The sequence below is a fragment of the Anabrus simplex genome, chromosome 2 (genome assembly GCF_040414725.1).
Source record: "Anabrus simplex isolate iqAnaSimp1 chromosome 2, ASM4041472v1, whole genome shotgun sequence".
NCBI classification, from domain to species: Eukaryota; Metazoa; Arthropoda; class Insecta; order Orthoptera; family Tettigoniidae; genus Anabrus; species Anabrus simplex.
The window spans coordinates 44,221,680-44,246,666 of NC_090266.1; the positions used below are offsets into that span (position 1 = coordinate 44,221,680).

Below are 24,987 nucleotides of genomic sequence, written 5' to 3' on the forward strand. Positions count from 1 at the left end.
TTTAATAGTTAGAGTCTATTTCAATTCCATACTTTATTCACCTAAAATCATTACATTTTAACATGAAGTTGGTTAATAACCTTCTCTCCCCTCTCCAGGGTTGATAGGTTCCACGGCGCTCCACCCTACTTCCCCCTCCCCTCGCCTAGGTACAGTATACTCGATTTTATCATCCAATAGGAGAGATCCACAATGCTCCACAAGGCCCTTCCCATGCTTCTCCTCCCCTCTCCATGAGCAGTGTGCTTTACCCAAAACTTTCCATGACCACAGTCCTGAAATTGTGTTTGGTGACAAAGGACTTAAGATCGGCAGTCTAGATAAGTACATAAGTTTTTCATGATATTAATACTTGTAAATTTCTTTTTTATCATTACTGGTTCATGTTATCTATAAACTCGCTATCATTGACAAGTTTATGCAATACCAATATAATGGTCCGTTATTGGACATTATAAATTTTCCAGCTAACTCATTCTTGGTTGCCTGCGTTTCGCCCTCATGTGCTAAGTTAGGCTCATCAGTTGGGACTTAGCACACCACCCAAGACGCAAGGCTAGTGCATACCGTGGAGGCCACTGCGTAGGCTACTTGAAGCCACCAGCAGTGCCAATGCACTATGAGAACTATGTCTCATTTCCAAAAATTGAAGCCTGCCTGGCCATCAGATAATACAGATGTTGATTCCCATAGGGAATTTAAAATATTTGTCCCGAATGAGTAAATGGAAAATTTATAATGTCCAATAACGGACCATTATATTGGTATTATAAATTTACTCATTCGGGACAAATATTTTAAATTCCCTATGGGAATCAACATCTGTATTATCTGATGGCCAGGCAGGCTTCAATTTTTGGAAATGAGACATAGTTCTCATAGTGCATTGGCACTGCTGGTGGCTTCAAGTAGCCTACGCAGTGGCCTCCACGGTATGCACTAGCCTTGCGTCTTGGGTGGTGTGCTAAGTCCCAACTGATGAGCCTAACTTAGCACATGAGGGCGAAACGCAGGCAACCAAGAATGAGTTAGCTGGAAAATTTATAATGTCCAATAACGGACCATTATATTGGTATTATAAATTTACTCATTCGGGACAAATATTTTAAATTCCCTATGGGAATCAACATCTGTATTATCTGATGGCCAGGCAGGCTTCAATTTTTGGAAATGAGACATAGTTCTCATAGTGCATTGGCACTGCTGGTGGCTTCAAGTAGCCTACGCAGTGGCCTCCACGGTATGCACTAGCCTTGCGTCTTGGGTGGTGTGCTAAGTCCCAACTGATGAGCCTAACTTAGCACATGAGGGCGAAACGCAGGCAACCAAGAATGAGTTAGCTGGAAAATTTATAATGTCCAATAACGGACCATTATATTGGTATTATAAATTTACTCATTCGGGACAAATATTTTAAATTCCCTATGGGAATCAACATCTGTATTATCTGATGGCCAGGCAGGCTTCAATTTTTGGAAATGAGACATAGTTCTCATAGTGCATTGGCACTGCTGGTGGCTTCAAGTAGCCTACGCAGTGGCCTCCACGGTATGCACTAGCCTTGCGTCTTGGGTGGTGTGCTAAGTCCCAACTGATGAGCCTAACTTAGCACATGAGGGCGAAACGCAGGCAACCAAGAATGAGTTAGCTGGAAAATTTATAATGTCCAATAACGGACCATTATATTGGTATTATAAATTTACTCATTCGGGACAAATATTTTAAATTCCCTATGGGAATCAACATCTGTATTATCTGATGGCCAGGCAGGCTTCAATTTTTGGAAATGAGACATAGTTCTCATAGTGCATTGGCACTGCTGGTGGCTTCAAGTAGCCTACGCAGTGGCCTCCACGGTATGCACTAGCCTTGCGTCTTGGGTGGTGTGCTAAGTCCCAACTGATGAGCCTAACTTAGCACATGAGGGCGAAACGCAGGCAACCAAGAATGAGTTAGCTGGAAAAATTTATAATGTCCAATAACGGACCATTATATTGGTATTATAAATTTACTCATTCGGGACAAATATTTTAAATTCCCTATGGGAATCAACATCTGTATTAAGTTTATGCAATGTAAACAATACTGTAGATATATGAATGAATGAATGAATGAATGAATGAATGAATGAATGAATACACTTCTCTCCCAGTCACGGATAATTACCAACTAGGGAGAGCGTATTCGTTTATTGTAATCTAAAATATTACATGTAGTTAAATTTGAATGTACTTCAAACAAACCAACAAACCACTAACCGAAAGCAAGATACAAAATATCCAAAGATATTCAAATTCGTTAACAGTTAGATAATGTTAGTATATGTTGCATACCCCACAATTTATACATCCTTATAAAAAGAGCAAACAGACCCCCCCCCCCCCCAAAGTCAGAGACAACTGCCCACCGGGGAGGGGAAGAAAGTCCACCCGCCACGACCATTGCACTCACATGCAAACAGAATTATTAAGGTAAATCAAATATATTTGACCGACTGGAAACAAAGAACGGACATCCCCCTCCCCCACCCATGGATGGCCACCAACCCGGGGGAGAGACCGTCCGATCATCGTATCCATCATTATCACATGTTCTGTTCAATTTTGAAATGCAACTCACTTGTAACTGATACCACATACAATTATAGTTTAATACCACAGACATATTCTTTAATAGTTACTTAAATATATCTCTGAAAGTATACGACCTTATCCATATGAGGTAATTCCTGGATTTTACCTAAGTTGTACAGTCCAGGATACCTCTTCCGTAACTACATGTAATTATCTCTGTTTTCTTTACATTTTTTCCCCTCAAATACCTCTAATAATATTCAATAATTTAGTTATTTTTCCCGGTTACTGCCATTCTCTGTTTAATATCCTTGAAAGTGTGTGAAGTTCATGTTCATTTAGGATTTTATCCAACTCTTCCCTTTCTATGTATTTCTCTCTAATATTTCTTGTTTCTTTACAGTCCTTAATCAAATGTGCCATTTCCATATTTGAATTACATAAAACACATTTATTTTCGTCATTTTTTTCTTTTTTCTTTTAAAGCTTTATATTTATACACTCTGATCAACCACCGGATTAATCCTCTCATTTCCCTTTTTGTTAACATTTGTGCCCTTATAGTCGTATTCTCACTTATTTTACAAAATTCTATTAGTGTTCTCTTGCTGTTGCATTCAGCCCTTATTGTTTGTCTTTCTATATCTTTCACTCTTTGAACTACTTTCTTATGCAATCTCCTGTCATCCCTTGATATATTACTTACCCAGTATGATCCCAATCCCATATACTCTAGAAGCTTCTTCACCCCATCCACCCAGTAGCCTTTGTTTAGATGTTTCATTTGGTGCTGATAGGCTATGCCTAATATTTTACCGCCCTCCCCCGTCTTTAATCTCAACCAATACTAGACTATTTGTTTCGCAATATCAGCCCACATACTCACCCCTTCACACATCATTCTTAGTCCACTGTTTGCAGTACAGTTTGGCAGACCCATAATTATTTTGGCAAATTTGTGAACGATTACCACTAATGCTACAATTCCCTGATCTATTCCCCAAATTTCTGATCCATACAATACCTTAGCTTTAACTACTGCATTAAATATGTTTTCCTGAACTTTGTATTCTATGTTAGGCATCTTTTTATCTAATATTTTGATACTAGCCAAGGCACTTATACCCCTCACTTTCGCTCTTTTTATTTGGTCTGACCATCTACCATTACTACTTATAATCGTCCCTAAGTATTTGATTTTTCTGACCACTTCTTTGTCTTGCCCAACCACCACTGTTGACTCTTACAAAGCTTTACACCCCTTTTACAAACCATTACTCTGGTTTTCCGTGGGTTAACCTTTAAATTCCACTCTTTACAGTAGTTCACTACCTCATTAATACTATTTTGCATCTTGTTGGGCGTTAAGGCGAGTAGAATGATATCGTCCGCAAAGATTAGGCCTGGAATATCTCAATACTCGAGACGTGGATAAGCTCATTTCTCAAATTCCTTTGAGTGGAAAATATCGTTAACAAACGAAAATAATATGGGGGACAGTTTACACCCTTGTTTAAGACCCACTTTAGAAGTTACCTGGAGAGGTAACAGAATTATTAATTAGGGTAAATCAAATACATTTAACTCCACACGACCGACTGGAAACAAAGAACGGACATCCCCCTCCCCCAGCCATGGATGGCCACCAACCCGGGGGGAGAGACCGTCCAATCATTGTATCCATCACTATCACATGTCACTATTAAACCATTTTTAACTTTGACAATACATTTAAATTCCGAATATATGGTGCTCTTATAATTTTAGCTGATACTCCGATCTGCCCCAACTTGTGGACGACAGCTCTTCTCCCCACCGAATCGAACGCTTTTCTAAATCGATTACAGTAATGTACAACTTGCCTCTTTTCTTCTTAATATATTTATTTCTATTATTGTTTTAACTACCATTATATTGTCACTTGTCCTCATTCCTTTTCTGAATCCTGCTTGTAATCTCGACAGGATCAAGTACTCCTCTGCCCAATTCATTAATCTTTTTGCTAATATCTCTGTGTATATCTTACTTAAAGAATCTAGCAATGTAATCCCTCTATAATTACCTGGGTTAGATCTATCTCCATGTTTCTTGTATACAGGACAGATGATTCCTTCTTGCCACGATTTAGGGAAACTTGCTCCCTCGAAGATCTTCTTAAATATTTTGACTATATTTGCTAGGATAAAACTGTTTTTGCCTGCTTTCTTCCAGAATTGTTTATACCTGAAATTGCTCCCAATTTCTCCTTCCTCCCTTTCTCTAATATTTCCTTTACTTCGTCGACTGAAATTTCCTTATCTAAATCAGGCAGGGTGCACTCCACTCCTTGAGACTCTCATCTTCTGTACATCCTGTTTCCAACTATCTTCACCACTAAATAGTTTACTAAAATATTCTATCCATTCTCTATGACTTATATTAACCTGAGTTATATTTTTTTTATCTTTACAAATTTGATTTATTCTATGCCGTACTTTCTTACTATCATTATTCAGAGCATCTCTGTTTAAGCTGTCAGTCTGTTTCTTCTGCCACAAATCTTTAGTTCTAACCAATAATTCTTTGTACTCTTTTCTTTTGCTACAGAATGCCGTTCTTGGTTCATGCCCGCCTATTTTTCTGAATGTGTCTAGTGCTTTCATTACTTCTGCTTTTTTTGTCTGCATTCTTCATTGTACCACCCCCTATTTCTTTGTATTCTTACCTCCCGAGCACGCAACTTATGTCCTGCCATCAGTATTGTGTTTTCTATTAGCTTTATCGCCTCGTCTATTTTATTCTCTTCCATTGCGGTCTTAATTCCTGTCTTAATAATTTCAAAGGATCTCCCTTCAAAATATTCCTTGAATTCTGCACTAAGATCTTCTCTCCATATACATTTTGTCACTGATCTCCCTTTAATATTACTTTGATAATTCCCCACACTATTCTCTCCCGTGCTTACCATATTTATAATTATGGGTAAGTGATGCGATTCTCCCCAACCTTTAACATTTATCCTCTTAATGAGTGGTAATGCCTCCTTAGAACATAATACTAGATCAATTGCACTAACACCCGTTTTTGTTATAAACGTTAAATAACCCCTTTCATCTCCTGGCCACCACCCGTTTAATCTTATTATTATTATTATTATTATTATTATTATTATTATTATTATTATTATTATTATTATTATTATTATTATTATTACAACTTAATATAGTGTTCTTCCGTTCCACATAATTCTAATAGTTTTTTGCCACAGTTATTGCAAATATTGTCTAGACTAGTTCTTTTTCAATTATTATTTCCTCAGTCTCTTTACAATAACATATGAATAATAACACAGTAAAGGTTTCCACATATTCAATACTAATATGTATTTACAATATTTTAAATTACATGGAACTGGTTTCGACCCACCTAGGGGTCATCATCAGCCATATTAACGCATAAACAACTCTTGTCGAATCCTAAAACATGTTATTTTAACGGTAAGAATCTTATGGATTTATAATTTATAAAGTGAAGTGTGGTAATGAAATGAAAAATGTTAGTATGGTACAGGCGAGTAATAATTATACGAGGAATATACATACATACATGGTTCATATTTGTGGATGGTTCATGTTTGTGGATTACTGTAGTCACGTCCTAGTTCGTGAACCATGGGCAATGGCTGAGTGGCCTAGTAAGTGGTCCTGAGAGTCGGGATACCAGTTGCTATGCAATGGGAGTGGGCATCTCGGACATATTCTGAGTCGTGGCCCTCCTTGTGGTCAGGCGGCTAGGACTATACAATTCACCGGTGGTCCATAACCCGTTAGAGGAGAGATCCTCACTTGGACTATGTGCAAGTAGGGTAGCATCCTGCTTCATGAATTTACTGAGCTCAGAACATTTTAAGCAAGCCTTGGACCTATGGGAGTAACAGAGTCCCACTCCCATTTGACAGGCTAGGGACTCCTTGGAAACAACTTGGTGAATGAAATGGAATTCAATGGGGAGCTATCAATATTAATGGGTAGGGACCTGAAAAATTAGCATCAATTTGTTTCAAAATTAGCATCTATATATTTTCCAAAATTAGCATCTATTTACGAAGTTAAAATAATCACATAGTATTGTTAATTTTAATGATTCCAAGTTTATGAAGTGCAGTTATTATCCTTGGTTCACACACAATGCAAATTCATTGTTCAAACGAGAGCATTGTCAGTACTTCGGCATTGCTTTTTTTCAAATGGCACCGACTGTCTGTAACCACTGTGTTGTAATGAGACAACACGCGCTCGCTATCTACATTGTTCCTTGGGGTCCACAACAACTCAAGACAGTATTTAGCAAATATGCTGAACTCTGTCTGAACTGCAGTTAATGCAAGCATGACATCACTTTCACTTTCTTTCATCTGGGTTTGAACTGCATGTTTCCGAGAACAGTAACCAGACCAGTTATCGTTTCGTGAGAGATCTGTTACCCCAAACAATTTCTCAAGCTCACCTAATTTATCAGTGTTATTCAAAATTATATTTTTTGGATACAAAGCTTGAGAAATTGACACAAAATGCTTATGGTTGGGGTCTTTAGCTTCCAATGTAGCTAGCTTGCACTGTGAAGAATGAGCAGCTTTGACAAATGTGTCTCTACATGCAGCCTGCTGTAGAGGAGTGAGCTTAATCAAAGCATCATTCTTTACCGCAGAAAAATTCTCCTCGCAAATGAAGGTAAAACTGGCGTCAAGGTTATGCAGTTTGGGGTAAAGGAGGTGAGAGGTAGGATACAGAGACCCTTCAAGTTCAGTAAGGAGGTCAACCAATCCAGCCGTATGATCTGTGACAAAAACCAAATGGGAGTGAAGCCTATTCACTTCTCAGTCACTCAGATCAGTCATGTACTTAATACCACAGTTGTTGGTCTTTCATGTCAGACATCCTGAAAAATGTAAGATCAGTAAAGTAAGCACTCAAATAGAAGACGGCCTGAAACCAGCTATTCCATCGGGTTATGACAGGTGCAGGAAATGCTTTGCTTCCTTTGAAGCACCATACTTTGATGTTAAGAATTGCAAATAATTATAGTTTTGTTTCCTTGTGTTCAAAAATGCAGACTTTACCATCCCAACCACATGATTTAAATCTGTCATCACTGCGACCCAGCTATTGCCAACCAAGCTGATCTTATGTGCCCAGCACTGTACATGCATTAAATGATCCCCTATGACCACACTTAATGTTTCGTAACACCGAGTCATATACAGGGCACTGTCATTAACAAACACTGTAATTGCATCATATGGTACACTATAACTGCACAGGGCTTCTAAAACAGCATGACAGTAGTTTGTAGCATTTCCTGCATCAAGATAGTTCACAGAAACAACGTGCAGCTCTCTTTTCTTTTCGATCCAGCTGGAATACAACGTCCCAATCTATCTGTAGTTTCATCACTGAGTATGTTGATGTTCTTCCCCACTAGAGCCTCTGTTGTTCCTTTCTGGTGGTCAGATGCTAGAAAGGAAGAAAGACCTCAAATTATAACAAAATAATTTAAAATTACTGGATCAATTGGGTACGGGTAAGATAGTTTGATATGGAAATCGCACTCAAATTCGGTATCTTTCAATTTTGTGCATGGTTTCGATGCAATACCTAAACCGTACCCGATCAATGAAATCGAAACTTACCCGGTAAATATACTTCACGTAGAGTTCTTTCACATGGCAGCTCTTCATTTGAAAACACAGTAATTTAGGCTCTCAGCTCTCTGCTTTCCAGCTTTTCCAGAGGTATATTTGCTTTGGCAAATACTTCAACTGTGCATTCAGAGAAGTTATCTCTGGAAATTTTTTGTCGTTAACAACTAACTGTGTAAGCAAAGAAGATTGCTTTCTTTGAGATGTACTAGCAGCAGGGGTTGAACTTTCGTTATCCCGTCGCTCACCCACGTGTTATTCAGATTTAACATGTTTCACAATACATACATACATTATCATTATAGACTGTTATGCCTTTCAGCGTTCAGTCTGCAAGCCTCTGAGAACTTACTAAACGTCGCCACAATCCTCGATTTGCAACTAGTGTTGTGGCCTCGTTTAGTTCTATACCTCTTATCTTTAAATCGTTAGAAACAGAGTCTAACCATCGTCGCCTTGGTCTCCCTATACTTCACTTACCATCCATAACAGAGCCCATTATTCTCCTAGATTACCTATCCTCCTCCATTCGCCTCGCATGACCCCACCACCAAAGCCGGTTTATGCGTACAGCTTCATCCATCGAGTTCATTCCTAAATTAGCCTTTATCGCCTCATTCCGAGTACCCTCCTGCCATTGTTCCCACCTGTTTGTACCAACAATCATTCTTGCTACTTTCATGTCTGTTACTTCTAACTCATGAATAAGATATCCTGAGTCCACCCAGCTTTCGCTCCCGTAAAGTAAAGTTGGTCTGAAAACAGACCGATGTAAAGATAGTTTCGTATGAGAGCTGACTTCCTTCTTACAGAATACTGCTGATCGCAACTGCGAGCTCACTGCATTAGCTTTACTACACCTTGATTCAATCTCACTTACTATATTACCACCCTGGGAGAACACACAACCTAAATACTTTAAATTATCGACCTGTTCTAGCTTTGTATCACCAATCTGATATTCAATTCTGTTAAATTTCTTACCTACTGACATCAATTTAGTCTTTGAGAAGCTAATTTTCATACCATACTCATTGCACCTATTTTCAAGTTCCAAGATATTAGACGGCAGGCTTTCGGCACAGTCTGCCATTAAGACCAAGTTGTCAGCATAGGCCAAAGGGTAGAGAAAGTGAAATCTGTCTGCAAACGAATAAGGGTAGAAAATCTTCAGGATGAGGAAATTAGACAGAAGTACCTGGATTTGATTAGTGAGAAGTTTCGAACAGTAGACAGTAAGCAGGTTCAGGATATAGAAAGTGAATGGGTGGCATACAGGGATGCTGTAGTAGAAACAGCAAGGGAATGCCTAGGAACAACTGTGTGTAAAGACGGGAAAAGGCGAACATCTTGGTGGAATGATGAAGTGAGAGCAGCCTGTAAACGTAAAAAGAAGGCTTATCAGAAATGGCTCCAAACAAGGGCCGAGGCAGGACAGGGATTGCTACGTAGATGAAAGAAACAAAGCGAAACAAATAGTTGTTGAATCCAAAAAGAAGTCATGGGAAGATTTTGGTAATAACCTGGAAAGGCTAGGTCAAGCAGCAGGGAAACCTTTCTGGACAGTAATAAAGAATCTTAGGAAGGGAGGGAAAAAGGAAATGAACAGTGTTTTGAGTAATTTAGGTGAATTCATAATAGATCTCAGGGAATCACTGGAGAGGTGGAGGGAATATGTTGAACATCTTCTCAATGTAAAAGGAAATCATCCTGGTGGTGTTGCAAACAGCCAAGCTCATGGGGAGGAGGAAAATGATATTGGTGAAATTACCCTTGAGGAAGTGGAAAGGATGGTAAATAAACTCCATTGTCATAAAGTAGCAGGAATAGATGAAATTTGACCTGAAATGGTGAAGTATAGTGGGAGGGCAGGGATGAAATGGCTTCATAGAGTAGTAAAATTAGCATGGAGTGTTGGTAAGGTACCTTCAGATTGGACAAAATCAGTAATTGCACCTATCTATAAGCAAGGGAACAGGAAGGATTGCAACAACTATCGAGGTATCCCATTGATTAGTATACCAGGCAAAGTATTCACTGGCATCTTGGAAGGGAGGGTGCGATCAGTAGAGGAGAGGAAGTTGGATGGAAACCAGTACGGTTTCAGACCACAGAGAGGCTGTCAGGATCAGATTTTCAGCATGCACCAGGTAATTGAAAAATGCTACGAGAGGAATAGGCAGTTCTGTTTATGTTTCGTAGATCTAGAGAAAGCATATGACAGGGTACCGAGGGAAAAGATGTTCACTATACTGGGGGACTACGGAATTAAAGGTAGATTATTAAAATCAATCAAAGGCATTTATGTTGACAATTAGGCTTCAGTGAGAATTTATGGTAGAATGAGTTCTTGGTTCAGGGTACTTACAGGGGTTAGAGAAGGCTGTAATCTTTCGCCTTTGCTGTTCGTAGTTTACACGGATCAACTGCTGAAAGATATAAAATGGCAGGGAGGGATTCAGTTAGGTGGAAATGTAGTAAGCAGTCGGGCCTATGCTGACGACTTGGTCTTAATGGCAGATTGATTTTTTTGCTAGTTGCTTTACGTTGCACCGACACAGATAGGTCTTATGGCAAAGATGGCAGATTGTGCCGAAAGCCTGCAGTGTAATATCTTGGAACTTGAAAAGAGGTGCAAGGAGTATGGTATGAATATTAGCCTCTCGAAGACTAAATTGATGTCAGTAGGTAAGAAATTCAACAGAATTTAATGTCAGATTGGTAATACAAAGCTAGAACAGGTCGATAATTTCAAGTATTTAGGTTGTGTGTTCTCCCAGGATGGTAATATAGTGAGAGAGATTGAATCAAGGTGTCGTAAAGCTAATGCAGTGAGCTCGCAGTTGCGATCAATAGTATTCTCTACTCCAATAAATACTGTAGGTAAAAAAGGCCAGGGCTTTTTTTAAAAAAAACAGGATGAATTATTGTAATGGATATTCATAAGAATTCTGCTGACCAATTAGACTAATATACCCATTTTTAATCAATAAGTGATGGTTAATCGTACCATTTTTAGTTTATATTTTCCCCATCTGATAAAGACTGGTACAATTTTTCCCTTTTTGCTTAACCCACCGGTGGGTGTGCCTCGAGAAATTACATGGACAGGCGCACGCCGCATGGAATGCGGCTCCTACAAAATATGTGCATTTTGGGGGAAATGCGAAGCCATTTTCATAAAGAGACTTTTCCAACTCGTAACTGGATTACTAGTTGTCTGTGGTAAGGCTTCATTTCAAATTTTGTATCGAAACAGCCAATCTTTCTACAATGTCAAATAGTTGATTGGACGTCACAAAAGGACCTGGTTTCTGAATTCCACAATACAGCTCAAATTTAGATATGTAATGTGATTTGCTGACACACAGGGCGCATATTTTATGCCATATTTGGCCAGTTTGTTTGGCATATACCGCACAAAACCCCAGTGCCCTCGAAATCGTAGGAGCATTTAGTCTGTGACGAACTCGCTATGCAAATAATTCAATCAACAACTGTTCAGGAAGCTTGTATGCTATCCCCTAATAGCTGATAACTAATCACATTATTGTCGTTCTTGACGAGTGCGCACATTATCAAAACGAAGTGCTCGCAACAAAAAATGAAACAGCTTGATACTGAACATGGCTAAGGATGGTCATACCAGTGGCATCTACTTTCCGTAGTTCTTCAGCGTAACTATATCTTTCTCTTTTCACTCCGGTCAGGAACAAAAAAACTCCTAAAAGAGCCATTATTTCTACTCTCGTTTTATCATTGCAGTCTCTCTCTCTCTCTCACACACACACACACACACACACACACACACACGCACGCACGCACGCACGCACGCACACACACACGCACACACACACACACACACACACACACACACACACACACACAAATTTGGTGATAAAGAGCAAATTGTCAATAAAAATATTAGTTCATGAAACGATATTGTCAATGATATCAAAACAGTTCAACAATAATAAAGGTGTTTCAATTTATTCCACCTATTCAATACTTATATTTTCACTTATAGTTGTTACATAATTAAATTCTTAGTTACATGGGACATGTTTCGCCCTCAATTAAGGGCATCTTCAGCCTAAATACAATAATCAAAAATACAACTAAATTAAAAGTGGAAGTTAAATACAATCATCAAAAATACAACTAAAATAAAAAGTGGAAGTTAAAAGTTTAGTCTGTTGTTAAAATTCGGAACAATAAAAATGTGAAAAATGATAAAATAAAAAGATGCTAATGGAAAACTGTCTTATGATTAAACTATAATCTTGTCGGAGACTAAAACTTCTATTAAAATTCTAATTAAAACAGTTCATATAAAATATTGGAAAATCAAAGTGGTAGTAATAAAAAGCCAACGACATGAGGGCGTGTACACAAGCATAAACTTGATTGTCATGAATACAATCTTTTCAAGGCCGCTGATGAAATTCGTAGCAAGTAAGGCAGAAGCGTCTATTGAAAAATTGTAAGAGGCCGTTAGCACCGGTAGGTAATAAAATGGCTGAATCCTTGCCAGAAAATGTCAACAGATGCAGAAATAAGTTTTCTGTAAGGGAAGGAAAAGAAGAAATAAGAAATTGAACGTAAGGAGAGAATTCAGTCTTACATAATTTTGAAACAGATGAGGACTTACATGTAAGTGGAAGTTGTTATTTGTTAACTACTGTTGAGTTGGTTGCTGCCCGTCTGTTGGCTCTGAGTCTGGTGTTATAACTGTGCTGCAGAGGCGGTAGTGAACTCGGAGGGGAAGGAATAGGGGAGTGCGGAAGGGAGGAGAGGATGGGTGGAGTCAAATGTGACGAGGCTGACAAAGGGGCGGAGTCAACTGCATTGCTGGAAGTAGGCCTAATATCTGTAGGTATGGGAGGAGTATTAGGGTTTGAAGAATTAAATATATTAGGTATCCTAAATTTATTCGAACTAACTGACTTTAATAATTCCGGCATTAATTCATGTAGCATACTTTTATTGTCCATGGTTTCATTGAGATTCTTTTGCTTATTGTACGTCTGATCTAAATAGATGTATAAACTTTCTAATTCGTTCAGCATTCTTCCTTTTTGTATGTTTCTAATTATCGCTAAGTCTTTCTCTATGGATTCAAATCTGTGACCAGTCTCCCTCATATGCAAACTCATCGCTGAGTATTTCCTATGTTTTTCCGCGTTAACATGTTCCATGTATCTTGTCATAAAATTTCTCCCAGTCTGTCCAACATATGAAAAATTACACAGAGTACCTTTAAGTCTGTATACTCCCGATCCTAAATAACGATTCTTATCATAATTAACTTTTTTATGATTAAAGAATATGGACTGGTTAGTATTAGTAGTTCTAAAAGCTATATTAAAATTATGTTTCTTGAATACACTAGTAATCTGGTGTATAGCTGGATTATTAAAAGTGAATGTAGCATACTCAGTTTTTTTGGTCTTTTCTGGTATCAGATTCGTAGATAATTTGTTCTTAATTTTATTGATTAATTTGTTGATCATTTCTATTTTGAAACCATTTTGTTTAGCGAGGTATCTAATATAATTTAATTCTTTCTTCAAATTCTTGGGAGATAGAGGGATTCTAAGTGCTCTATAAATTAGACTGTGAAAAGATGCTTGTTTATGTGAACTCGGGTGTAAAGAGGAATTGTTTATAGTTGTAGATGATTGTGTCGGTTTTCTAAATATTTGGAAATCAAAAGTGTTAACCTTACGCGTAACGGTTATATCTAGAAAATTCAATGAGTTATCGACTTCGTCCTCTCTCGTGAATTTCAAATTAGGTTCGATTTCATTTAATTTATTTAAGATGTCCCATGTAACTAAGAATTTAATTATGTAACAACTATAAGTGAAAATATAAGTATTGAATAGGTGGAATAAATTGAGTCACCTTCATTATTGTTGAACTGTTAAAAATTTTTCAATACGGACCTAAAATGAGGTTTATGACATGCAATGATATCAAAGTCGAAGAATTTTAGAAAAGCATCAAGTTTAGTTCTATTATTCCTTGCAACTAGTTTTGGACCAGAAGAAGTTTTTATTAAATTTTTCAACCTAGTTTTACCTGCTTCAATAACCAGTTTCCTACACCAGATTGTGTCTTAAGTCTTTACAAAATAAAATGTGAAATCATCTCCGTCATTTGATATATATGTTGATTCCCATAGGGAATCTGAAAAATTTGTTCCGAATGAGTAAATTTATAATACCAATATAAATGGTATAAATCTTACAAGATTTATAACGTCCAATAATGGACCATTTATAATGATATTATAAATTTACTCATTCGGAACAAATATTTCAGATTCCCTATGGGAACCAACATATATATCATCTGATAGCCAAGCAGGCATCAATTTTTGGTAATGAGACAACGTCTCTCACAGTGCATTGGCACTGCCAGTGGCTACGATTAGCCTACGCAGTGGCCTCCACGGTGTGCACTAGCCAACGTCTTGGTGGGTGTGCTAGGTACCAACTGATGAGCCCAGCCTAGCACACGGGGGCGAAGCGCTGGCAACCGGGAATGAGTTGGCTGGAAGATTTATAACGTCCAATAATGGACCATTTATATTGGTATTATCTCCGTCATTGTCGGATTCACCTGCTCCCGTATCCGCTGACTTATCCGTATCACCATCCTCTTCTTCCTCCACCACTACTACGTGTCCGTGATAGCCGTCCTCGTTTCCATCCTAAATCTCGCGGAATTCAGGTTGAAGAACTGGATCACCGGAAAGCTCTAGAAGGAGAATGTTCTCCATGGTTGCCAAACTTTCAGCCCTTTCAAAAGAAACAGATACCGTATAAACGCGAATACCACCCGCCACCAAATAAGACCCACACCCTAAGTTGGAGGTGGCAAAATACGGGGAAAATAAATAAAAATCAAATAACTTACATACCTATTTATTTTTCTTCAAATATACCACAAACAAATTAAAACAGCTTACAATTAATAAAATCATTACAAAAATCATAAAAAAAATTGGTGCAATACTTAGATCATTCACAATTCACCCATCTTTCCACAAATAGTCATCCTCACTACCATCCACTGATTTTGAAATTCCACATTTCTTAAAGCTTTTGGACACTAGATCGTTGAGCATGCGCACCCATGCGGTCTTGACCCAGCTGCATATTAGTCCCACTTCAGGCCTCTTCACTCGTCTGGTTGGTATTAACACGTGATCACCATCAGATATCCATTTGGTGTGTAACGGTTTCATTGCATTTTTGAAAGGCCGGTTCACGCACACATTCAACGGCTGTAGAACAGAAGCGAGTCCTCTGGGAATTATCGCAAGATATTGGTTTTTCCTTTCCTCATCATATCTTTTACGGCATCAGTTGGTATATCCTCGGTAACCGTCCAACACAAGCATGTTTCATTTTTGTAACAAAGCTCCCGGGCGACGTTGCCAAACGCACTTCACCCAGTCCTCAACTAACGCACTGTACATCCAGCCAGACTCCTGTGTTCTAGCAATAACACCGGATGGCAAGTTTCCTTTCGGAAGTTTTTTCCTTTTCAGAACCACACATGGAGGGAGTTTGGTTCCATCCGCTAATACGCATAACATTACCATGCACCGTTGCCTTTCGTTACAACCTGTTGTAATGGTTACACTTACAGAACCCTTCGTATCCACTGTAATTTCCAACGGCATTTCAAAATAGACAGGTGTTTGGTCTGCATTCCCAATTTGCGATAGCAAATAAGAATTTTGCTTCCTCAAATGAATGTGATACTGAAAGGCCATTAATTTTTCTTCATACGCTCCAGGGAGACGACGTGAAATAGACTTACATCTCCGAGTGCACAATCCCTCTCTGCGATAAAAGTTTCGGATCCATCCGCGGCTTGCAGTACGAAGGTGGTTTGAAAATTCCATGCAAAGTCCGAGAGGTGGCACCACAGGCGCGTATCGAGGTCATGTTTAGTTAGTAGCATGATATGGTGATGGATGACAGAAGAGTTAAGGTGCGCAAGATTGCTAGTGCTGTGGGCATCTCGACTGAACAGGTACATAATATTTTGCATAAACATTTGGACAGGAGAAAGCTATCCGCAAGAAGGGTGCCACGATTGCTCACGCTTGACCAAAAACGGAATCGTATGAAGTGTTGCAAGGATGGTTTGCTGCTGTTCCAGAAGAATCCAGAGGACTTTAAGACTCGTTTCGTCACTGTGGATGAAACATGGATACATTGCTATACTCCTGAGATAAAAACAACAATCTAAACAATGGGTTACCAAGGGGAAATCTGCATCAAAAAAGGCGAAGACCGTTCCTTCGGCCGGAAAGGTTATGGCGACAGTCTTTTGGGATTCGCAAGGGATAATCCTCATCGACTATCTGGAAAAGGGCAAAACTATTACAGGTGCAAGTTATTCATCATTATAGGACCGTTTGAAAACCGAGCTATTAAAAAAAAAAAAAAAAAAAACTCCCGCGATTGGCCCACAAGAAAGCCCTTTTCCATCACGACAACGCACCAGCACACACCTCAGCCGTTGTGGTGGCAAAATTAATGGAAAAAGGATTCCAACTCGTTTCACATTCCCGATATTCTCCAGGCTTGGATCCCTCGGACTACTATTTGTTCCCCAATTTGAAGAAATGGCTGGCGGGACAAAGATTATATTCAAACGAGGAAGTGATTGCAAACACTAATGGATATTTTGCAGACTTGGACAAATCCTATTAATCGGAAGGGATCAACAAACTAGAACATCGTTGGACGAAGTGTATAAGCCTAAAAGGAAACTATGTCTAAAAATAAAAAACGTTTATCCAAACACGTAAGTAGTTTTTATTTTTGCACGGACTTTTCAAACGTCCCTCGTAAAACCCTGTGTTCTGAGTTCTTCAGAGATCTCTAGTGCTTTCAATTGACACATTTTACTAGAAACACCATATCCTAAAACACGTTTTTCTATCACAAATTTGCAGAGTCGTTCTTCAATATCTGGAAACACTGCACTCCGCCCACGGAACGCTCTGCGATCACCGTTACTTTTTATAAGTTTTCCTCCTCCTTCTGCCAATCATGAATTCACGATTCATCAATATCGTACTTTCTGCCAAACGGCAAGATTTCCGTATATTTCAGCAAAGTGAATATAAACGAATTTGTTGCACCGGGTGCCCACCGGTGGGTTAAAAATTCTGAGAAAGAGCAGGACCGATAACTGAGTAAAGACAGCAGTTTGGAAATAATATGGGCTTAAATTCTGAAAATGAAAATGCAATAGAACAAAAATGTATACTAGCCACACAATTTCTAGGCAGGTGTCATAATATTATGTCATCACCTCTTTGGACAGAGGCCAGCCCATGTGCATCTCCGTCCACATTCCTCTGTCCTCTATAGTTCTCACCTGCAACAGCCCTAAAGCTCGCCATAAGACATCCAATCATCTAGATTCTCTCCGATGTCCATCTCGCGATGGCAGTGGTTTAATGTGGGAGTACAACTAGACAATCATCCCCATCTTCATTCATTTCTGATTATTAGATCCTGCTGCCCAGATCCCAGTCCAGTTACAATTTATTGGACCATGTCTCACCTTGGCCAAAATGTTCATTACCTTTGCTTCAGTGTTCGGTAGAAAATCATTCTTTCCTACAACCGGTACTTGTTTCAGGCATTTGCAGCTGTTCTCCTAATCTCTGGAAGGATACAGTCTGTCCTAAATTTTGCTTATTCTCATAATCATCTTCTCTGTAAACTTCACCTAAATCGAACTGAATACAACACTGCATCTACCTTACCTCGTAACCATCGACGACAGCAGTTGAGTAATCTGATTGTTGAGATTTGGCAGGATGTCAACAACACCTTGGGGATCCAAGTTGAACTTCAATTTCAGTCTCTCAGTTTCCTTGATTTGCTGTCTGTTAGACCAAATTATTTCAGCGAGACTCTCACACCTGAAATTTTAAAAAAATCAAAAAGTCAAAACTTACAATCGTCCACAGAGTTTGCATTAAATTAATATTTGATCAACAGACTACACACTAAGAAAATGATTCCCAATTCCATAGTTTTTGCCTTCCTTTTTGCCCCATAAGTGAGAAGCTCTCAGAAATGAGAATTTAAACATTTTTCAATGTCATCTTGCTGGAAAAATAATTGAACATACCATATTATAAATATATTTGATAAGAGAAGGGAACATAACATATAAAATCTTGCACGAGAGATAAGAAGAAATACGAAGAACATCAAAACTGTAGATGGTAACTGTACATTATGCAAATTCTGTACTGCATTAGACATCAAATACATTTTCAAACACAAATGTCTAGGCTCCTACTTGGAAAAGAAATTGTCCAGGGTTGACTGTTCCAGGTTTTTACTGCTTTCTCGAAGTATAAACCTCTCCATTTTCCACATTGCCTTCCATGTGTTCTGAGGCACACTGGCTGAACATTACATAAACCGCCTCAGTTTTTCAAGGCAGATGCTTGCCTCATTGCAAGATGGTCATAGGGGCTTCTTCTTCTTCTCCTCCTCCTCCTTCTATCTCCTCATCTCCTGCCTGGATTTCCTTGCAGATCTGATCGATAGTCTGCTCCTCATAAGTGATTACCATATCACCAATGGCAGTGAAGTCGTTGAAACTACTGGTAATCTCTATCTTCTCCTGTAGACTTTCTTCATCACCAACTTCCATAACAATGCTGTTGGTACCATTACCGATGCCTGCTTTCTTGAAGCAATTTGCTATTACTACAGGTTCCCCTGAATCTCATGATGAGGCAATGAAATTCATTGTGTCCAAAAGAGATGGTTTGTAGATGGGTTTGCCTGCTTCCATGCGTCGCAACATATGGTGCACAACTGATTTTTGGCACCTCTGCTTCAATACCTTTATGATTCCTAGTACCGATGTTGTATACTGTGGAAAAAATTCTATCTTGATGTTCCTTAATCCTTCAACGCTCACATTATTTTGTTTAGTTTGCGTACATGAACAGTTGCTAAATATTCAGACACTTCAATAAAGTTGAATATGCTTGACAGAAGCCATTGATATTGAGCCTTATTCAATTTGGTGGTGTCTGCAGACATTCAGTGGCTTAATATTGGGCCACTTTCTGTTCTGTGTGAAATAGCTTAATTTTTTGTATTTGTGATTCATTTAGTGCTATTTATATAGTGGTGTTTAGTGCTTGTTGGTAGAAATTGGGAGTAAAGATATTTATTTAAACTTTATAACAAGTAATTCAGTTGGTCTTCAGTAAATTACGTTTTCTAGGTTAAGTAGGCTAGCTAGGTGTACCTTGTTTCGAATTTAGGTTTAGGAAATACTTTAGTTAGGTAATAATATTAACTTTAAAAATATTTGTGAATATCTGTAGGTTCGTTGGTATAATACTTACAAAGGCAGATTATCGTTAGGAATAGTACCGTAACTTCCGCCGAAATTTCTCCGGTATTTTGTATAGATATCCATCCAAACTATTGCGAAGGTACTAATTTACTACATTAAAAAACACGATACGCCTGTAAACTTCCATTTAAAAAGTAGTTAAAGAGATTACACGGTAATAGTTAACAGTCGTTGTATTGTTATTGATTATTGTCGCTCCTCATATTCAAATATTGCATTGTTGGCTACAGTCGTGAACAAAGGGAGTAGTGTAGTCAAGTAAATATAAATAAAAATCAGCTGACCTTGTATTACAATCATTTGTACTTCTCAGTAGGTAGTTAAAGTATCCGTAATTTATATTGCGCTCCCTCGATCTTTCAGTATTTATGAGCGGTTAGCTAATAATAATAATAAAGTTCATATATATCCCAGTAATTGCAGTTCAAGTCCCTGAAGTAGTAGGAGTAGTTTTGATAGAAATATTTGAGAAATTATTGTAGACAACCTAGTATTTTTCAGTAGGCCTAATTAAGGACACTTTTATTCTCCGTTCCGTGGAGTAGGGAAAATAATAGTAATCCACCAGCTGTAATAATCATATAACCACATTTCAGTAGAATTGTAGTGAAGAAAAGGTATAATATATTAGATAGTATCTAGCCAGTTATATTCGTGCTTTTCTTCGTGTACGGCAATCCTTTCGCTACTTAAGCATTTAAATAAACTCAGTGTAGTGTACCGGTAGTGTACATACATTGTAGTATAGATACAGTACATTTAGATAGTGCCGTATATTGCCTGCTATATTCGTGTGTTATCTTTCGTGTGTATTAAACCGTAATACTAATAATAATTTGTCTAAGCATTTAGCTTCGTTGGTAATCTTTGAGTACAGTAGTTCTTGCAAATTTCATTTCTGTTTGTGCTTAGTAGTGACATACGGTACCGGTATTGTAATTAGGATACGTCTGAAAGTAGTTTAAAAATTACTATAGTGTACTGTACAGTAGTATACGAGTAATATAATATTAGAATTTAGTGTGCTTATTTTATTATTGTCAAATATTTGTGTAGTAGAGGTATCCCTAGAAACGGGTACTAAAATACTGTTGTAATTAGGATAGGCCTAATTGCAGTTCGGAATTGTGTAGTTCTTGTGTATTAGTTTTGATATTCAGTAATTAACAGCAGTTTTTATCCTGCTAGGGGTTGTAGGATAAAAAATAGGGCACGACTAAGTAGTACTGTAGTGTAGTCGTATATTAATTACCTTATTGTGTGATCTTTGAGTACTATTCCAGACAATATATCCCTCCGTTCATTTATTTTTTGCAAATAAGTTACTTTATTTTTTATTTCATTTTTTCCGTAAAGAATGGCTAAGGAGTGCGAGTGTACGAACTGTGGGTGTGGCGAGGCATTGAGGGGTATGGGGGAGGAGTTGGAAAGTTTGAGGGAGATAATTAGGATTCTCACAGAAGACAGGAAGGAAGATAGGACTCCCTCAAACAATGTACAGGTTACAGTAGGTGTACAAGAGGGAGGGGAAGGAAAGGGGGGAGTTGTAGAAGACAGGTGGTCTAATGTTCTAAGGGGAAGGAGATTGCAGGCTAAGGGCTCTATTCAGGATCAGAATTCAGGACAGGTGTCTGTGCGAAAATCAGCACGAGTCACTCCAGGTAGAACAACAGAGGGAAGATGAGGGACAGGGAACTGTTGCTGAGATGTGTGGAAGTAGGAGGAAAGGAAAAGGTAGGAAAGGGAAATGTACAGTAGAGGACAGGAAAAGACAGGTGGAACAGGGTCATGGAGAAAAGGGAGGAGGAAGTAGCTTCTGCAGCTATCAGGAAAGACAGGGCTGACCAGGAGGGTAGGGGATCAAATGAGGTGGGTAGGGTTAAGGCTCTGGTCATAGGGGATTCCATCGTTAGACACGTGGGGAAAGTGTGTGGAGGAAAGGGAACCAGGGTAGAATGTTATCCAGGAATTAGGTTGAGGCAGATGTTGAGGAAAGTAGAAGAGAGGGAGGAGGGGAAGGAGAAGGTGGTAGTGTTTCACGTTGGTACCAACGACGTAAGGCAAGCTGATATAAGTACCAACATAGTTGGAGATGTGTGGGATCTGGTAAATGCAGCACAGGTGAAGTTCAAAAAAGTGGAGATTGTTATTAGTGGAATACTGTGTAGGAGGGATACTGACTGGAGGGTGATTAGGGATTTAAATGAGACTATGGAGTGGGTACGTGGGAAACTGGGAGTGAAATTTCTAGATCCTAATGGGTGGGTAGCAGATAGGGATCTGCGCTCAGATGGCCTTCACTTACATAGCAGTGGTACGTATAAGTTAGGAAATTTGTTTGGAAGGGTAATAGGGAGGTACATTCAGGGAAACGGGATGGTCTAGGGAGCGGTGATAAGGGAACTGGAAATCAAGTAGGGATGACATAAAATTGTTAGTGTTGAACTGTAGAAGTATTGTAAAGAAAGGAATATAATTAAGTAATTTAATAGATATATATTTACCAGATATTGTCATAGGAGTTGAATCATGGATGAGAAATGATATAATGGATGCAGAAATTTTCTGACCGCACTGGAGTGTGTATCGTAGAGATGGGATAGGAATGGTGGGAGGGGGAGTATTCATTCTGGTGAAAGAAGAATTTGTAAGCTACGAAAAAGTTAAAGATGAGACACATGAAATTCTAGGTGTAAGGCTCATTTCTAAAGATAATAGGCAACTTGATATATTTGGAGTGTACAGAACGGGAAAGGGGTAGCACTGACGCGGATTCGGAATTATTTGATAGGATAGTCAGCTATGTGGGAAACGACATGGAAAGAAATGTGATTGTAGCGGGAGATCTGAATTTGCCAGATGTCAATTGGGAAGGAAATGCGAACGACAGGAAGCATGACCAACAAATGGCAAATAAGTTAATATGGGAAGGACAGCTGATTCAGAAAGTGATGGAACCAACCAGAGGGAAAAATATCCTGGATGTCGTGCTGATAAAACCAGATGAGCTCTATAGGGAAACTGAAGTAATAGATGGTATTAGTGATCATGAAGCTGTTTTTGTGGTAGTTAAAAATAAATGCGATAGAAAGAAGGTCTTAAAAGTAGAACTATTAGGCAGTACCATATGGCTGATAAAACAGGCATGAGGCAGTTTCTAAAAAGTAAATATGATCGGTGGAAAACAGTAAATAAAAATGTAAGCAGACTCTGGTATGGGTTTAAAGAAATTGTTGAGGAATGCAAAAACAGGTTTGTACCATTAAGGGTGGTAAGGAATGGCAAAAACCCACCTTATTATAATAGAGAAATAAAGAGACTACGAAGGAGGTGCAGACTGGAAAGAAATAGAGTTAGAAATGGCTGTGGAAGTAAGGATAAATTGAAGGAACGTATTAGAAAATTGAATCTAGCAAAGAAGGCAGCTAAGGATAACATGATGGCAAGCATAATTGGTGGTCATACAAATTTTAGTGAAAAATGGAAGGGTATGTATAGGTATTTTAAGGCAGAAACAGGTTCCAAGAAGGACATTCCAGGAATAATTAATGAACAAGGGGAGTGTGTATGTGAGGATCTTCAAAAAGCAGAAGTATTCAGTCAGTAGTAGGTAAAGATTGTTGGTTACAAGGATAATGTCCAGGTGGAGGAGGAGACTAAGGCCAAAGAAGTAATAAAATTTACGTATGATAATGACATTTACAATAAGATACAAAAGTTGAAAACTAGAAAAGCGGCTGGAATTGATCAGATTTCTGGGGATATACTAAAAACAATGGGTTGGGATATAGTACCATATCTGAAGTAGTTATTTGATTATTGTTTGGTCGGAGGAGCTATACCAGATGAATGGAGAGTTGCTATTGTAGACCCTGTGTATAAAGGAAAGAGTGATATACATAAAGCTGAAAATTACAGGCCAGTAAGTTTGACATGCATTGTATGTAAGCTTTTTTGAAGGCATTCTTTCTGATTATATTAGACATGTTTGTGAAATTAGTAACTGGTTCGATAGAAGGCAGTTCGGTTTTAGGAAAGGTTATTCCACTGAAGCTCAACATGTAGGATTCCAGCAAGATATAGCAGATATCTTGGATTCTGGAGGTCAAATGGACTGTATCGCGATTGACCTGTCTAAAGCATTTGATAGGGTGGATCATGGGAGACTACTGGCAAAAATGAGTGCAATTGGACTACACAGAAGATTGACCGAATGGGTTGCTATATTTCTAGAAAATAGATCTCAGAGAATTAGAGTAGGTGAAGCTTTATCCGACCCTGTAATAATTAAGAGGGGAATTCCTCAAGGCAGTATTATTGGACCTTTATGTTTCCTTATATATATATATATAAATGATATATGTAAAGGAGTGGAATCGGAGGTAAGGCTTTTTGCAGATGATGTTATTCTCTATAGAGTGATAAATAAGTTACAAGATTGTGAGCAACTGCAACGTGACCTCGAAAATGTTGTGAGATGGACAGCAGGCAATGGTATGTTGATAAACGGGGTTAAAAGTCAGGTTGTGAGTTTCACAAATAGGAAAAGTCCTCTCAGTTTTAATTACTGCGTTGATGGGGTGAAAGTTCCTTTTGGGGATCATTGTAGGTATCTGGGTGTTAATATATGGAAAGATCTTCATTGGGGTAATCACATAAATGGGATTGTAAATAAAGTGTACAGATCTCTGCACATGGTTATGAGGGTGTTTAGGGGTTGTAGTAAGGATGTAAAGGAGAGGGCATATAAGTCTCTGGTAAGACCCCAACTAGAGTATGGTTCCAGTGTATGGGACCCTCACCAGGATTACCTGATTCAAGAACTGGAAAAAATCCAAAGAAAAGCAGCTCGATTTGTTCTGGGTGATTTCCGACAAAAGAGTAGCGTTACAAAAATGTTGCAAAGTTTGGGTTGGGAAGAATTGAGAGAAAGAAGAAGAGCTGCTCGACTAAGTGGTATGTAACAAAGATAATTGAGAAGTCTCCACCTTATCAATACATTAATTTATTTACTTTAAAGTAGTAAATTCAGTCAGTACCGGTTTCGATCCCTATGGGACTATGATAAGTGGTATGTTCCGAGCTGTCAGCGGAGAGATGGCGTGGAATGACATCAGTAGACTAATAAGTTTGAGTGGCGTTTATAAAAGTAGGAAAGATCACGATATGAAGATAAAGTTGGAATTCAAGAGGACAAACTGGGGCAAATATTCACTTACAGGAAGGGGAGTTAGGGATTGGAATTTTTTTTTTTTTTTTTTTTTTTGCTAGGGGCTTTACATCGCGCCGACACAGATAGGTCTTATG

At 38.5% G+C, this 24,987-nt stretch overlaps 1 protein-coding gene across 3 annotated transcripts in view; it reads right to left on the reverse strand.

The window, feature by feature from the left end:
- Stat92E (Signal transducer and transcription activator Stat92E) overlaps positions 1-24,987 on the reverse strand; it is a 522,273-nt gene that overhangs the window by 260,789 nt on the left and 236,497 nt on the right. For all 3 annotated transcript variants that reach the window (XM_067140262.2, XM_067140261.2, XM_067140263.2), the window contains exon 8: positions 18,056-18,214. In XM_067140262.2, coding sequence (XP_066996363.1) covers positions 18,056-18,214 — 159 coding nt within the window. The remainder of the gene's footprint in view (positions 1-18,055; positions 18,215-24,987) is intronic.